General features: G+C 36.5%; 1 protein-coding gene across 1 annotated transcript; it reads left to right on the top strand.

Annotated features, from left to right (window-relative positions):
- The first annotated feature begins 664 nt into the window (after positions 1-664).
- LOC121371465 (2-aminoethylphosphonate--pyruvate transaminase-like) lies at positions 665-13674 on the top strand. Its single transcript, XM_041497378.1, has 8 exons — positions 665-1377; positions 3232-3369; positions 4168-4268; positions 5747-5987; positions 7251-7415; positions 9382-9541; positions 10447-10607; positions 11601-13674. Exons 1-8 carry the CDS (start codon positions 1182-1184, stop codon positions 11750-11752), a joined length of 1314 nt encoding a protein of 437 aa, XP_041353312.1. The 5' UTR covers positions 665-1181; the 3' UTR covers positions 11753-13674.
- Positions 13675-15547: the final 1873 nt, after the last annotated feature.

Raw genomic sequence — 15547 nt, 5'->3', positions numbered from 1 at the left:
AACCGTTATTGGGTGCTAATAAAAAGTACCTAACGGTAGCAAGTCTGTAATATATAGAGGATAATAAACGAGTTACCAGTTATTATCAAATTTATGTCCCGAGTGAAATAATTTTCAGTGGACACGAGCTTTAACGAGTGATAAATGAAAATTGTTTCACGAGGGACATAAATTGGATAATAACTGGTACCGAGTTTGCTATTCTATTTATTACTTCAGCTATTTTTTCTCTAAAAGCCTTTATTTTTGACACACATGCACATACATGTATAGAAACGATGTAAACCACTTTATGCACTGTTCTGAGTATTGCTATAACTTTGTAAATTAATCACGTTCAGAGATAATTAAAAAAACTAAAGTTCTCTTTATTGTGGTACAAAATCTCTAATGAATTGCATTAAAATGACATTTTGTTATACATTTAACACCAAAAACAGAGAGCCATAATCGCAAACTCTTTAAAGTACATGGCGTCATTTTGTGTTTGCCAAATCGTGATGACGTCATATTTAGTAACGACAAAGTCATTGGTTTGTAAGCGTCAAATCGTCCAATAATATTGTTCGTTAGACCAATGCAGAATATTTTTTTCACAGAAAAGTTGGAAAATATATCCATGTTATGAGTATATTAATTATATGGGTGCGTGCAGATATGAGCGCTTAGAGAGAGAGAGAGAGAGAGAGAGAGAGAGAGAGAGAGAGAGAGAGAGAGAGAGAGAGAGAGAGAGAGAGAGAGAGAGAGAGAGAGAGAGAATTTCGGAGAACGTGGTTTGCAGCCATGTTTTTATTATTATTGTTCTATTTATGCCCCAAGCCATTTTTCGTGTGCCTTAATTTCAAATATCAACAATGACAGAAATTATGAATTTGAAGATAACTGTTACTGTTACTTCATTAACGTGTCTATATCTAAAATAGGTTTAGGTACTGAACATAAAACAAAATGGTTTACGGTCAAAGGGAGGTAAATAACTGAAGTTTGTTAGCGAAATCGTTTCGATTGAACGAGACTAAAGCCATGTGAAGTGGACAGACACAATCAGAAACCGGTATTTACAATTAGTAGTGATGACAGACACTGTTTGACAGCTACGTTTTGAGAGCGAAGTGACCTCACTGATAACATAACCAGACAGGAAGACTGAATCAGCGGGACTTGCATCGCAGTTTGCAGCCATGCAACGGATTCACACGAAATCGATCTTGCTTCGCCGACTGATCCATGTGAACATTGGCCCACACTGGCCACAGTCGTCCGTTTGTGTTCGTTCCATCCCGGCCAAGTCATGTGTCGCCAGTGCATCGCCTATTCTGTTTCAGAGCAACATTTTGACGTTTCGTAATTTCGCTGCATCAGCGAATCGTTTCAATGGTAATAGCCTATAATTAGACATACAACTGGGTCAGCTTATTTACTGGCCGGTCGCCTGGTGACAAAAACACACCCTGGGGGTTAGGCTAATACCCGGGAGACCCCTGGCTATTGGGCGGTAAATAGGCTGACTGCTGAAACTAACGGAAAGACTTTCCATTGTCACTGTCACTAACCGTAACCATAACTATATTATACTGGCCTCGGTGGCGTCGTGGTTAGGCCATCGGTCTACAGGCTGGTAGGTACAGGGTTCAGATTCCAGTCGAGGCATGGGATTTTTAATCCAGATACCAACTCCAAACCCTGAGTGAGTACTCCGCAAGGCTCAATGGGTAGGTGTAAACCACTTGCACTGACCAGTGATCCATAACTAGTTCAACAAAGGCCATGGTTTGTTCTATCCTGCCTGTGGGAAGCACAAAGATCCCTTGCTGCTAATTATGTCTGATGCCATATAACCGTAAATAAAATGTGTTGAGTGTGTCGTTAAATAAAACATTTCTTTCTTTCTATATATTATACATGACAGTGCCAAAGGAAAGTCCTACCAAACTGACTAAGAGAAGTTGTCATGTGAGTGTTGGAAATGCATGTGTGGAGTGCGATGGTGTATGATAGGGTTTGTTCCAGCCAGTGCACCATGACTGGTATATCAAAGGCAGTGGTATGTGCTATTCTGTCTGTGGAATGGTGCATATAAAAGATCCCTTCCTACTAATGAAATTTTTTTAGCGGTTTTCCTCTCAAGGGCAATATATGAAACATACTAAATGTTTGACATCTAATAGCTGATGATTAATAATTCAATGTGCTCTAGTGGTGTTGTTAAACAAAACAAAAAGTTTTTAGGGGTAGGGTTTGAGTAGCAGGATTCCAACTTAATGACAGCACCATTTGCCTGGTTGTGATATGAATTGCCTTAGGTTAAAGACTTGACCTATGGCATTTAAAAAATTTAATGAAAACATCGTCCTCTAAACTGACTCCCATGGCTAGTGATATTCAATGTTGGGTTAGTAAATAACTACTATTGCTATGCCTGACGGCTAGTGAATTTTTTTCGGTCAAATGTTGCAATTAAGTCTATTTTGTAAATATGAATATCCTGCCCCCACCCCAAACCCCCAATGTTAGTGTTTTTAAGCTCTATGTTCCTGTTTAGGTGACATATCTGATTATTATTTGGTAAAATTGCATTAACTTAAAAGTAAAATATGGCTAGTGAATTTTTAATTGTGGCTAGTAAATGTTTTAAATCACTGATCCCATGGCTAGTGGATTTTATAAACATTCTACAAGCCCTGCATAAGCGTACGAGATGATGGGGGGGGGGGGGTCATCAAGGAGAAAAACGTCAAATTCGGGCAAAAATAATACAGATATTCAGGCAAAATGTGCTAATCTGAGACCTTTTTACCATGTATTTCCATCATTCTACCCTCAAACGTAGTTGTAATCCATGTGAAAATGTGTTGTGATTTGTTTGAAACCCTATATAGCTGTTTGGTAGTAATGCTAATATGAATAAATGTTGTTATCCATATTTGGGCATATTTGTTTAATTCGGGAAAAAGCCAGACTGCCCCCCCTTCCCCCCTACAAAAATGGGAACCTGTACACCTATGCTGACTGATGTTATTACAGTGTCCTTTCTGAATTCATTTCTGTCATTATGTCTTGACGGATGGTTATACATGCACATACATAGAAACGATCAACATGGACACAGATTCGTGGTTTCACTTATTTACGTACATGGAAAATGTACACATAGAAAGTTAGCTTGTGGCTTGATTAAATGCATTTTTAGTAAAACCGATCTTGGTTTTGATGAAGAATTTGACATTTCAGGAAAAAAACTGTTCACCCCTGGTCCCCTTGGTACCTCCATGACAGTGAAACAGGCTATGTTGAAGGACCTTGGATCAAGAGATGTTGAGTTCATCCAGAGTGTGAAAGACATCAGGTCAAAGTTGCTACAGATAGCGGGTAAGAGTGTTCAGGTTATTAGTCACCAACCGGTCCAACCAGAGAGAACGATAGGTTTCATCTCCATCCTTCTGTCTCAAACTTGTTTTTCACATTGCCTCAAGATATTGAGCTAAACATTTATGTACTATTACAGATCAAGATTGACTTTCATGGCTATTTACCATTTTTCACACAGTTATAGCCTTTAAACTAGGAGATATGAACATTGGTTGGACCCGGTAGGGGACATGTGTTGCTTTAATAGTACTCGCAGAATGACTGTTACACCTTCAACTCTCTTCATTCACAGTAGTTATGCATATATTGCACATAATGTTTGCTTGAATTTCAATACAATTTCATGTCAGAAAATTGTCTGACAAAAATGGGACTAAGAAGAATATGTGACTGTTTAGGAAATACAGTCACTGGGTAACTAACATACAAAATAAATAGGTTGACGACAAAAAATGTATAGTCATTTTGCTGTTATTTGGATACCACATGTACAGTTATTATTTAGTAATAAAAATAACTTCAAAGCTATGAGTTACTTTTTTTTTGTTGGTGGGGGAGGGGGCTCTGTGTATAAAGCAAATGAAGAACATTTCATCATTTTCTATCACCAACACATGCCATAAACAGCATTTTGATAGATAATAATAATAATGAAATAGCTAAGCTATATTGAATAGCTATGTTAACAGCTGTATCTCCAACATGGTTTGAAAAATAAATAATAAATGAACACCTTTTTAAAAATTAATCTGCTTCAAAATCCTTCAATAAATTAATATTATCTTCTTTTTTTCCCAGGTGTATCTTCTGATGCCTTCACTTGTATTCCACTTCAAGGAAGTGGAACGTTTGCAGTAGAAGCTGTCCTACAAACTACTGTACCAAGACAGCAGGGGAAGGTGGGGTATGAATATATATATTCAAGAATATGCCAACACCACGAGCACATTGATTAATTAATCATTGACTTTTGGATGTCAAACATTTGACTCGTAACCATCAAAGGAAACCTGCTAAATTTGTCCATTAGCAGCAAGGGATCTATTATAAGCACCTTCCCACAGACAGGACAACACATACCATGGCCTTTGAACAGTTGTGATGCACCGATTGGAATCAGAAAAAATCCAATCAGTTGAATGGATCTACTGAGGTGGTTCATTCCTGCAAAGCAAGCACATCAGGCGAGCGCTCAACCGACTGAGCTAAATCTGCCCCTGTGCCATAACAACATGCCAGGGATGAGATCTAGTTCAGTCAGTAGAGTCGAAGGATCAAACCTCCTCTATGAATCCATTCTCTGATTGGTTTTTGTCCTGTACCAACCAGTGCCCTATGAATGGTATATTAAGGAAGGAAGGAAATGTTTTATTTAATGACGCACTCAACACATTTTATTTATGGTTATGTGGCGTCAGACATATGGTTAAGAACCACACCGATATCGAGAGAGGAAACCCTCCGTCGACACTTCATGGGGTACTCTTTTCGATTTGCAGCAAACAGATCTTTTATTTGCACCATTCCATAGACAGGGTAGTACATACCATGGCCTTTGATGTACCAGTCGTGGTGCACTGGCTGGAACAAAAAACAGCTCAATGGGCCCACCGATGGGGATCAATCCCAGACTGACCGCGCATCGAGCTATGTCCTGCACCAAATGGTATATTAAAGGCTATCATGTCTGTGGGAAGTTGCATATGAAAATCCCTTGCTACTAATGGAAAAGTGTAGCAGGTTTCCTCTGAATTACCAAATATTTGACAGCCAAATAGCCAATGATTAAAATATAATTGTGCTCTTGTGGTGTTGTTAAAAAGCAGATCAGCATAAGACAACTCTGATTCAAATAATGAATAAAACTTATCAAAAGTGTATATTGGTATACTGGAATGTTTTTATTTTTAAAAATGGATAAACATTGTTGTTTATGGAGGTAAAAATTGATGTGTGGCCTGGACAAGTAGAATCTAAAATATCTCCAATTGTTTTGTTTTTGTGTAACTGTGTTTTGTGTATTGTTTTGAATAGGGGTGGAACGTAGCCCAGTGGTAAGATGCTCGCTCGAGTCTGCGTGGGATCGATCCCCGTCGGTGGGCCCATTGGGCTATTTCTCGTTTCAGCCAGTGCACCACAACTGGTATATCAAAGGCCATGGTATGTAGTACCCTGTCTGTGGGATGGTGCATATAAAAGATCCCTTGCTGCTAATTGAAAAGAGTAGCCCATGAAATGGCGACAGTGGGTTTCCTCTCTCAATATCTTTGTGGACCTTAACCATATGTCTGATGCCATATAACTAAATAAAATGTGTTGAGTGTGTCATTAAATAAAACATTTCTTTCTTATTTTGTTTTGAATAATGTATTCCCAGGTTCTGATTGCTGCAAATGGAGCGTATGGAAACAGGATGGGTAAGATCTGTGAGACGGTCTCCATTCCGTACCAGATGGAGAGCTTTGCCGAGGATTCTGCAGTGGAACCTTCTCGTATTGAAGAGGTTTTAAAGGCAGACAACTCTTTCACACATGTTTGCATTGTGCACTGTGAGACCAGCTCAGGCGTGTTCAACCCGGTGGAACAAGTGGGCAAGATTGTCAAGAAGTATATTCCAAGTACAATTCTAGTATTACATTTTTTTTTATTACATAGTTGAGCTGTACATGTACTTGCATGTGTATTTGGTAACTTACAGTAAATACTATTATCACAATTTAAATTTCTAACTCATAAATTAATTTTTATTTGTCATTTTAAATTTTTTTTTTTTTTTTTTTAAAAGCTTTTAAAAATCCATGCTGGGTGTTCATTATCTTTTAAAGTAGGAGGCTGTTTGAGAAAAGAGAACGAAATGAGGTGTATTATTGTAACCATGTAAAAGAGATGACTGTGGTGGAACAGTAACTGATGAATATTGCCACCTGTCACCTTCTAATGAATGCACTGCAATGTATCATTAATCCCCTCTGGTCCAACCAAGGTGACTGTAAGTTTCGTCACAGTCATTCTGTGTCTGCTGTCTGTCCCACATATAGTTTTCCTGAACTTTTTTTCACACTGGGCAACACTTCCAAACGTTCCAGCATTCAGTTCATTCAGCCTTAGGTTTAGGTTAAAGTTAGTGATAATAATGCCATGCATGCTGAAACGTTCAGAAGTCTTTCCTCACACTGCCTCAAGATACTGAGCTGAAATTTTGTGTATAACTTTATCATGTACTGTTACAGATCAAAGTTAGGCTTTTATGGCCTTTTACCCATTTGTGACAGAGTTATGGCCCTTGAACTTAGGATAGAAAATTAGTTTTTCCTAACTTTTTTTCAGAATGCTTCAAGATATTGAACTGAAATGTTGTGTAGAACTTTATCATGTTTTGTTACAGATCAAGGTTGACTTTCATGGCCATTTTTTTCAGTTGTGATAGAGTTGAGCTAGGAGATAGAAAATTTGTCTTCCTCACCTTTTTCTTTTTGCAATGCCTCAAGGTATTGAGCTGAAAGTTTGTGTATAACTTTATCAGACAACTCTCGACTTTCATTGTGATTTACTAATTTTTCACACAGTTATAGAACTTAACTTAGGAGATATGAAAATTTGGTGAGCCCCGTATGGGGCATGTATTGCTTTAGCAGTACTCTCGGAATACATGTTAAATATAAATATATAACTTTGCTCCTGAAAATTTCATTTGGTGCCGAAACAAATATCAACATCTAGCTCCTAGACCATAAAATTTGAAAAATGTGAATTTGAAAAATGTAGCCACATATACAAGGACACCTATATATTGTACATCTATAGATATAATAAAACCAAAGCTATTTGTGTAGTACTAGTATGCAACTAAAACAGAAATAAATTTTTGCTGTATTTTCCAGATGCATCTTACTTTGTTGATGCCATGAGCAGTTTTGGTGCCGTGCCTCTGAACTTCAGTGAAGGTCATGTGGATTACCTTGTTACGTCTGCTAACAAATGTTTGGAAGGAGTGCCAGGTTTCTCCATTGTCATCGCCAACAAACAAAAACTAGCACAGTGCAAAGGTCAGACTGCATACTAATTAATTATATTTATTTTAGAAAGAAAAAAAGAAATGTTTTATTTAACGACACACTCAACACATTTTATTTACGGTTATATGGCGTCAGACATATGGTTAAGGACCACACAGATTTTGAGAGGAAACCCGCTGTCGCCATTACATGGGCTACTCTTCCGATTAGCAGCAAGGGATCTTTTGTTTGCACTTCACACAGGCAGGACAGCACAAACCATGGCCTTTGTTGAACCAGTTATAGATCACTGGTCGGTGCAAGTGGTTTACACCCACCCATTGAGCCTTGCAGAGCACTCACTCAGGGTTTGGAGTCGGTATCTGGATTAAAAATCCCATGCCTCGACTGGGATCCAAATCCAGTACCTACCAGCCTGTAGACCGATGGCCTACCATGACACCACCGAGTCCGGTATTTATTTTAGAATGTATTAAAGGGACATTCCTGAGTTTTCTGCACTTTTATAAGATGTTGTCAATTTTGTTAAAAAAGTTTTTTTTTTAAGTAACGATTCTTCGTAATTACTCATCAAAAATATTTTTCTGCATAAAAAAATTTAGTGGCTGTATATAAGAGGGTCACCAAAAATAAACATGTTTCTGATGGTTCTAATATTTTGTTAAATTTCATTTTACTTCCAAACAACAGTTTTTTTTTTTTCATCACTAATAGTATGTACAAACCTGTTGCCTGATTTATTTGAAGACAAAAATCCAGTTTTGGCGGCTTCTTTCTTACAAAAAATATTCTCTGCAATACTACCAGAAACGCATCGAATATTACAGACAAAACGTGATATTCTAAGCCAGTGTTTATAAAAAATTGTCTGTGCACAAAACCATCTGTACAATACTATACAGTTATCTCTACTAAGGGATATTTCGTTTGAAGTTTAATCGTAAAAACGTATTTTGTATTAGTCAGAAATATCTTACAATGCAGCAAAAACTCAGGAATGTCCCTTTTAACTGGTATTCAGACAGATAATTATTTAAAAAAATCCAGTTTAGTTTTGTGGGACCAGAAACGCATCGAATATACATCTGTGAAGCCTATTGTATATTGTATCTCTTGTCCTGTAAACTTGTCCTTGGTTGAGAAAGAATGTTCGCTATCACCACATAGGCTACATTTAGAAAAATGCAAGAAGGGATCTTTTATGGAAACTCTCTCATTACATTGACAGAATAGTACATAGACTTTAATGAATTAGTGATAGTTCGGTCATTTACTGGGATGGAAAAAACATATATAAATCCATCAAACTAAAAGTTTGTTTTGTTTAACAATATCACTGGAGCACATTGATTATTAATCACCAGCTATAGGTTGTCAAACATTTGAAACATGCTACATTTACCCATTAGCAGGAAGGGATCTGTTATATACACTTTCCCACAAACAGGACAGCACATATCATGTTCTTTAAGATACCTCAGATCCATCCAATATGATCACAAATGCCCACCCTCTTAGAAAACAATGTACAGGGATGTGATAAAACCTCAATTTGTTTTTTCCATATTAGTCTAGCCTCTACCCTTTGACCAATTCAGCTTTGATGACGCTAAAGGAGCTGAAGCTCCCACTGGTATAGATTTCTTGATCCAGCCAGTGCACCACGATGTACGAGGTAGGTGCTATCCTGTCTATGGGATGGTGCATATAAAAGATCCCTTGCTGCTTATCAAAAAGAGTAGCCCATGAAGTGGCGACAGCAGGTTTCTTCTCTCAATATGTCCGACATCGTATAACTGTAAATAAAATGTGTTGAGTGCGTCATTAAATAAAACATTTTCTTCCTTCTTCCTCTGGTATAGCTCTCTGGGTCACTGAGAAATACAAGATACCTGACCACGTCAGTGAATGGACCATGAGATAGTAATAGTATTTAAAAATCTCTATACACACCAATAAGACCAATGTTGTACAGCCCAGCTGCCATTGTTTTCAGGTGTGTCTCGGAGTCTCAGTCTCGACTTGTTTGAGCAGGATGAAGGTCTCAACAACAATGGACAGTTCCGCTTCACTCCGGCCACTCACTCGATGCTCGCGTTCAAGCAAGCTATTGTCGAGTATGAAGCGGAAGGTGGTTTGACAGGGCGGTCTAAGAGGTGGGTATCTTCATGTAGTCCGCAGCTCAAGAAAACCCTCAACACTTCTGAATGGGTGATAGCAAAATATGATGCTGGGGACTTGAAAGCAAGACTATGGAATGGTCACTTTTGAACAAGTTATTTGTGCAGTTAGTGGAATCCGAAACTAGTTAAACTTGATGTACAGGACACGTTGCCGACTTGCCTTGTTGGTGTAATGCTGGAGGTATTGAGTTCACACCCCAGCACCAGCTCCCACCCAGAGCGAGTTTAATGACTCATTGTAAGACCACTACATGGACTTCTCTCTCACTAACCACTAACCCACTGTCCTGGACAGACAACCCAGATAGCTGAGGTGTGTGTGCCCAGGACAGTGTGCTTGAACCTTAAGTGGATATAAGCACGAAAATAAATATAAATGAACAACAAATAACACCTTGCTTAACAGACACCTGTACATGACCTGTTTGCATAACAGTAATTTGTCTATCGTAGCCACCTTGCATTACTACCTCCTCTGTATCATGATCACCTTAGCATAACAACCATATGTCTATGGTGAACAGCTTTGATTGAGGAACACCTTGTATAGCAAACACCTTTTTATAATTGTTATAACTCTGCTTGTTAAGACTTCATGAGCCACTGCCAGCAGGAGTTGCTGCCTTGCGGAAACCCCTTCCCACTACCATACTAATAAGGAAGGAAATGTTTTTAACAACACACTCAACACATTTTATTTACGGTTATATGGCTTTGGAACCATACTAATAATTAAATCCTTGAACCCACCCACAACAGTTAAAATAATTTTGCCAGTGGCAGACAGTTGGGTAGGTATATGTTTTATTCCGACTTTTAGTAGCAAGCAAAGAAAAATAATTTATGCCTTTAGTCATATGGTTGTACTGCTTTTGTAGGTACCAAGAAAACCGTGAGATCCTAAGAAAGGGCATGGCGAGACTGGGCTTCAAGGAGCTACTGGATGAGAAGATATCAGGATACATCATCACATCCTATCACTACCCTAAAGATACGAACTTTGACTTCAAAGACTTTTACAACAGACTCAATGAGAAAGGTTTGTTAAGAAGGTCAAGATGACAGAAATTTGATAATATAGAATTTTGATAATTAGCATTTTCGTAACATGATTTATGGACAAAAAATGTGTTTGTATTAAAATAACTAAATATTAATAGTTTAAGTTACATTAATTATGTGAAGATACACCTTTAAAATATATGAAGACATTGGAATGACTAATACATATTGACGAATGCTCAGAGTGCATAATTTATGACAGAGTAGTACAAAAATACCTTTGACCTGCTTAGAGGCAAAGGTCTCAAGATCTACATATATGATTATTATACATTGTTGCATATTGCTAGTTATGAAAATCACTAGTACACAATGTATTTAAGATGTGATAATGTATTTGTAAATTGACATTTTCAGGTATATAGCATGTTACTGTATCAATAATTTTAATTTGTATTCCTTAGTAGAGACACATTTATTTTTAGGCGATGTTATATATGTTATTATACATTGTTGCATATTGCTAGTTATGAAAATCACTAGTACACAATATATTTAAGATGTGATAACTTATTTGTAAATTGACATTTTCAGGTATATAGCATGTTACTGTATCAATAATTTTAATTTGTATCATTGCTTCAGTAAGCAGACACATTTATTTTTAGGCGATGTTATAGATGTTATTATACATTGTTGCATATCGCTAGTTATGAAAATCACTAGTACACAATATATTTAAGATGTGATAACTTATTTGTAAATTGACATTTTCAAGTATATAGCATGTTACTGTATCTATAATTTTAATTTGTATCATTGCTTCAGTAAGCAGACACATTTATTTTTAGGCGATGTTATAGATGTTATTATACATTGTTGCATAGTAGTTATGAAAATCACTAGTACACAATATATTAAGATGTGATAACGTATTTGTAAATTGACATTTTCAAGTATATAGCATGTTACTGTATCTATAATTTTAAGTTGTATCATTGCCTCAGTAAACACACACGTTTATTTTCAGGTGATGTTATATACCCCGGAAAGGTGTTAAAATTGGATTGTTTCAGAATTGGCAACATTGGTCATCTCTACCGTGATGATATGAAGAGGTTGCTGACCAATATTGAAGATGTCTGTCGGGACATGAAAATCAGTCTTCCTGTGAAAAATTAAAGTCCAGCCACAAATTAGCCTTAAACAGTCTGAATCCAAAAGCTGATTGATTGTGAATTAGTTATGAGCATAGGCGTACAAACACCCATTTTTGTAGTTGTGCCAGCTCATTTTTGCCTAAATTAAATGAAAATGCTTGAATCTGGATAAGAACATTTATATATATTTGTATTACTACAAAATGAATCACTATGCATTTTTTACATGGATTACAAGTGAAAAAAATGAGAAGAAGATGGAAATACATGGTACAAGGTTTTCAGGCTGGCTTATTTTGCCTTGACGTCGCTTTTGCCTGAATATGAATATTTGCTCATGAACTGGCGGGTGGGTGGGAGATGGTTGCACCCCTCACTCCCTGTTTCTTACGCTGCAATCTAAGCCTTGTTATATGTAAACCTGCTGTCTTTATGTTGATATATTACTTGCATGTGCTACACACACTACTGTACAATGTTGTATCTGTTTTTGCAATATCTTGTCAATAATGTTTACTGTTTGTTTTGTGCAGTGAAAACTGTATTTAAAAAAAGCACCAAGTTTCAACATATAAAGGTATTTCGCATTCCTACTGCACATGCACGCGAAGAGCAACGTCCCATGCCGAATTAGACTGTATCCAGGCTATTTACAACTTGGGGGGCATTATCAATAGTTGTCATGAGCATTGTCAGTAGCTTCGTAGGAGATGTGAATCTCTGGCGACTAACATACATATTTAGTATCAGATGGTATAATGGCTGTGAAAAACGGTCTACTAAAGTTTATATCGGACCAAAAGCAATGAAACATTAACTTGGATGAAGTCTTTGGAGCCGCCTTTCAAGTTTTTTAATAATGCAAAATTAAAAGATTCATACAATAAAATGAACTTAATTGAAATCTATTTGCTACTGAATTCTCCACATGTATCAGTATTTAAAATTTAATAAAATCTGCCTCCTCTTCCCCCCCACTAAAAAGCAAAAAATCCCTATACCATATAGACCTTTATCACAGCTCTATTTTTTTTCTTATGGTTTCTATAAAAAAAAGAGTCCTATAACTACTAATCACAGAATTTTCGGGTTCCTACTGATAGAATAATTATTAATAAAACTAATTCACATTCCTATTTCGTGGCCTCCCATTGTTCATCCCCCCAATTTGTAATCTCGCGTGGGTTCACGGTTAGCGTCCATGAGTTGTTCCGCTAAATGCACATGCACAGTGGAATGTGAAAGAGGTATATTGCTTTATGTAGTTGTAAGTGAAAACAAATTTTTGCAAGCATTATATTTGCAAACATGTTGAGTCCCAGCTGGTCATACTTTTACAACATTGAATTTTTATTTCTAATGCAAAACCATTCAGTCATGTGCCTGCGGCTAGTAATAACAACAATGTTAGAATTACCCATGTTTGACATCCAATAACTGATGAATGAAGTGCATGTGCATTTACTAGCATTTGTCATGAAGACGTTTACTTGTAGAATGCACAGAATTGTAATTCCGGACATCTAGTTTTAAAAAACATCCATCCAGAGAAGCATATCCTTGAATACACCAGAAACATGGGCACAATGCACCCTTGATCTCATCCAGCAAGTCTGGACCCCCCCCCCCCCCCCCACCCCACCGTTAAATGTACTGCACACATACCTTTGATTAATTCATCAATGTGCTCTAGTGATGTCAATTAAACAAATTTTAGCTTTCATTTGTGTACCAGCATTCAGTTACCGATCTTTTAGAACCTACTGTAGCTCTGAACCCGTTTTAATCGGTGCAGCCCTTTGTGTCATGTTCTCCATCTAGATGGATGTCTTTATTTTATATATATTTATACCTATATTAATTTTTATTATTATACTACTACTACTACTACATGTAATAAACTACATGTATCATTTAAAAGGCAAAATAAAGTCTTTAATGAGATATTTTTAATTTGTTTGTCAGTTGGGGGAAAAGAGGTTATTTTAATACTCTGGGAGAATTTTATACCTTGAGCATTTGCTCTTTTGAACTCGATGTAAGACGTAACACATTAAAGTGGATGGCTATGGACCATTGGTTCAGAACTGTTATTTTTGTAGAAAGGTGTTTAACAAAAAACACACAATAGGGAACGCATTGTATATTCCACACAGTTCCACCTGGTGATGTGATAACAGGTTCTCAGTTGTTCATAAAAGCAGTTTCCAATACACACTTAATCTGATTTGAAAGAAAAAACAAATGGTTTGAGAAGACAGATTATTTAACCTTTGGCATGTTCAAATCATAACTTCATGTTTTTTGGATTGTTTCGTTTTTCAAGTAAAGGGAAAGATATGTTTTATTTAAGTAAAGGGATGTAGCTCAGCGGTAAAGCGTTTGCCTGATTGGTCGCAAGATCACTTGCCTTCTGTTTACTCGACTTATGAGCTGAATACTAAAGTATTTGATTTAAAAAATGTTTACAATTTTGCATTTAGCTCCATTTCTAACACAGTATAAATCCTATGGATTTCACAATGTGAAAAAAACCCATAAAAACTTTTAATAAATTTTTTTAAATAGATTTAAAAAAAAATAGATTTAAAAAACAAAACAAAACAGGAACATCTTATAGATGCAACTATCAATGGCACTGAATAGGTTTATGATAGGCGATACATCAGAGCACGGAATTCTTGTTTTTTCACATGTTGCAAATTTAGCGAACATGGTGCTTAATACGCCCACCAGATATGAAGGTGCTTACTCAATGACGTGAGAGAGCACGGGATACGACAGCTTATTGCTCTCTAGGGAAAGCACTACTGAGTACACAGTCTGAAATTGGTGTAAACACACCTCAGAATATTAATAATTTAAAGACCTGTTAAATGATGTGATTTGCCAATTTCTGTTATCGGCATTTGCGAATCATATTAAATGATGATTGTATTTAATCAACGCCAACTCGAACCTGATCTTATAAAATATTAATGTTTATAGTGTTGTCTAGAGGGTATGCTATGACAGATCGCTAACAGATAATATTAATAAACTAAATGCCATTCAAAATGTTCGTCATTGTGAAAGTGTTTACCATTCAGATGTTAACCGAATGGCACGCAGTACGATTTTAAATTCTTGCCATCTTTTTGCAGAGTAAGTATCTTTAGTTTCGTATTAATGCATATGTCTTATAATGCACTTGATTGATATATACATATATATATATATATATATATATATATATATATATAGATAGATAGATAGATAGATAGATAGATAGTAAACCACAATGAAAACAAAATGTGCTTTCTAATAGCGTACACAGTGTACAGTATTTTACTTTACAAAGTTTAAGTTATTTGATAATCTATGTAAAAAAAACAAGAAGGCAATTTAAAAGTAGAAATCTAAAAGTATGAAAGTGAGTTGAATTACAAAACCATGTTATACAGTTTCTGAATGATTTAAATGTGCTAGGGGCAAATGTCCGGGGTTGGGGGGGGGGGGGGGGGGGGGGGGGCAAATGACCCGGACCCGTGGGCGAGTAGGAATCAAGATCGACTAAGTGCACCCAGACGTCACGCAAAAAGCAGCATTCTTCTTCGTTTGTTTCTTCGTTTATTTTTGTATGTTTAGTTATTATTATTATTATTATTATTATTATGGTGTTTAAGGTTCAGTTACTTTGTTCTGGGCACATAGGCTTTCTAAGCGATTTGTATGGTCGTTAACCATATGTTTTACACCATATAACCGTAAATAAAATGTGTTGAATGCGTCGTTAAATAATTTAATCAAAATTCTTCCTTCCTGGCACAGGATCAAA

The sequence above is a fragment of the Gigantopelta aegis genome, chromosome 4 (genome assembly GCF_016097555.1).
Source record: "Gigantopelta aegis isolate Gae_Host chromosome 4, Gae_host_genome, whole genome shotgun sequence".
NCBI classification, from domain to species: Eukaryota; Metazoa; Mollusca; class Gastropoda; order Neomphalida; family Peltospiridae; genus Gigantopelta; species Gigantopelta aegis.
This window is presented reverse-complemented; position numbering and strand designations above follow the sequence as displayed.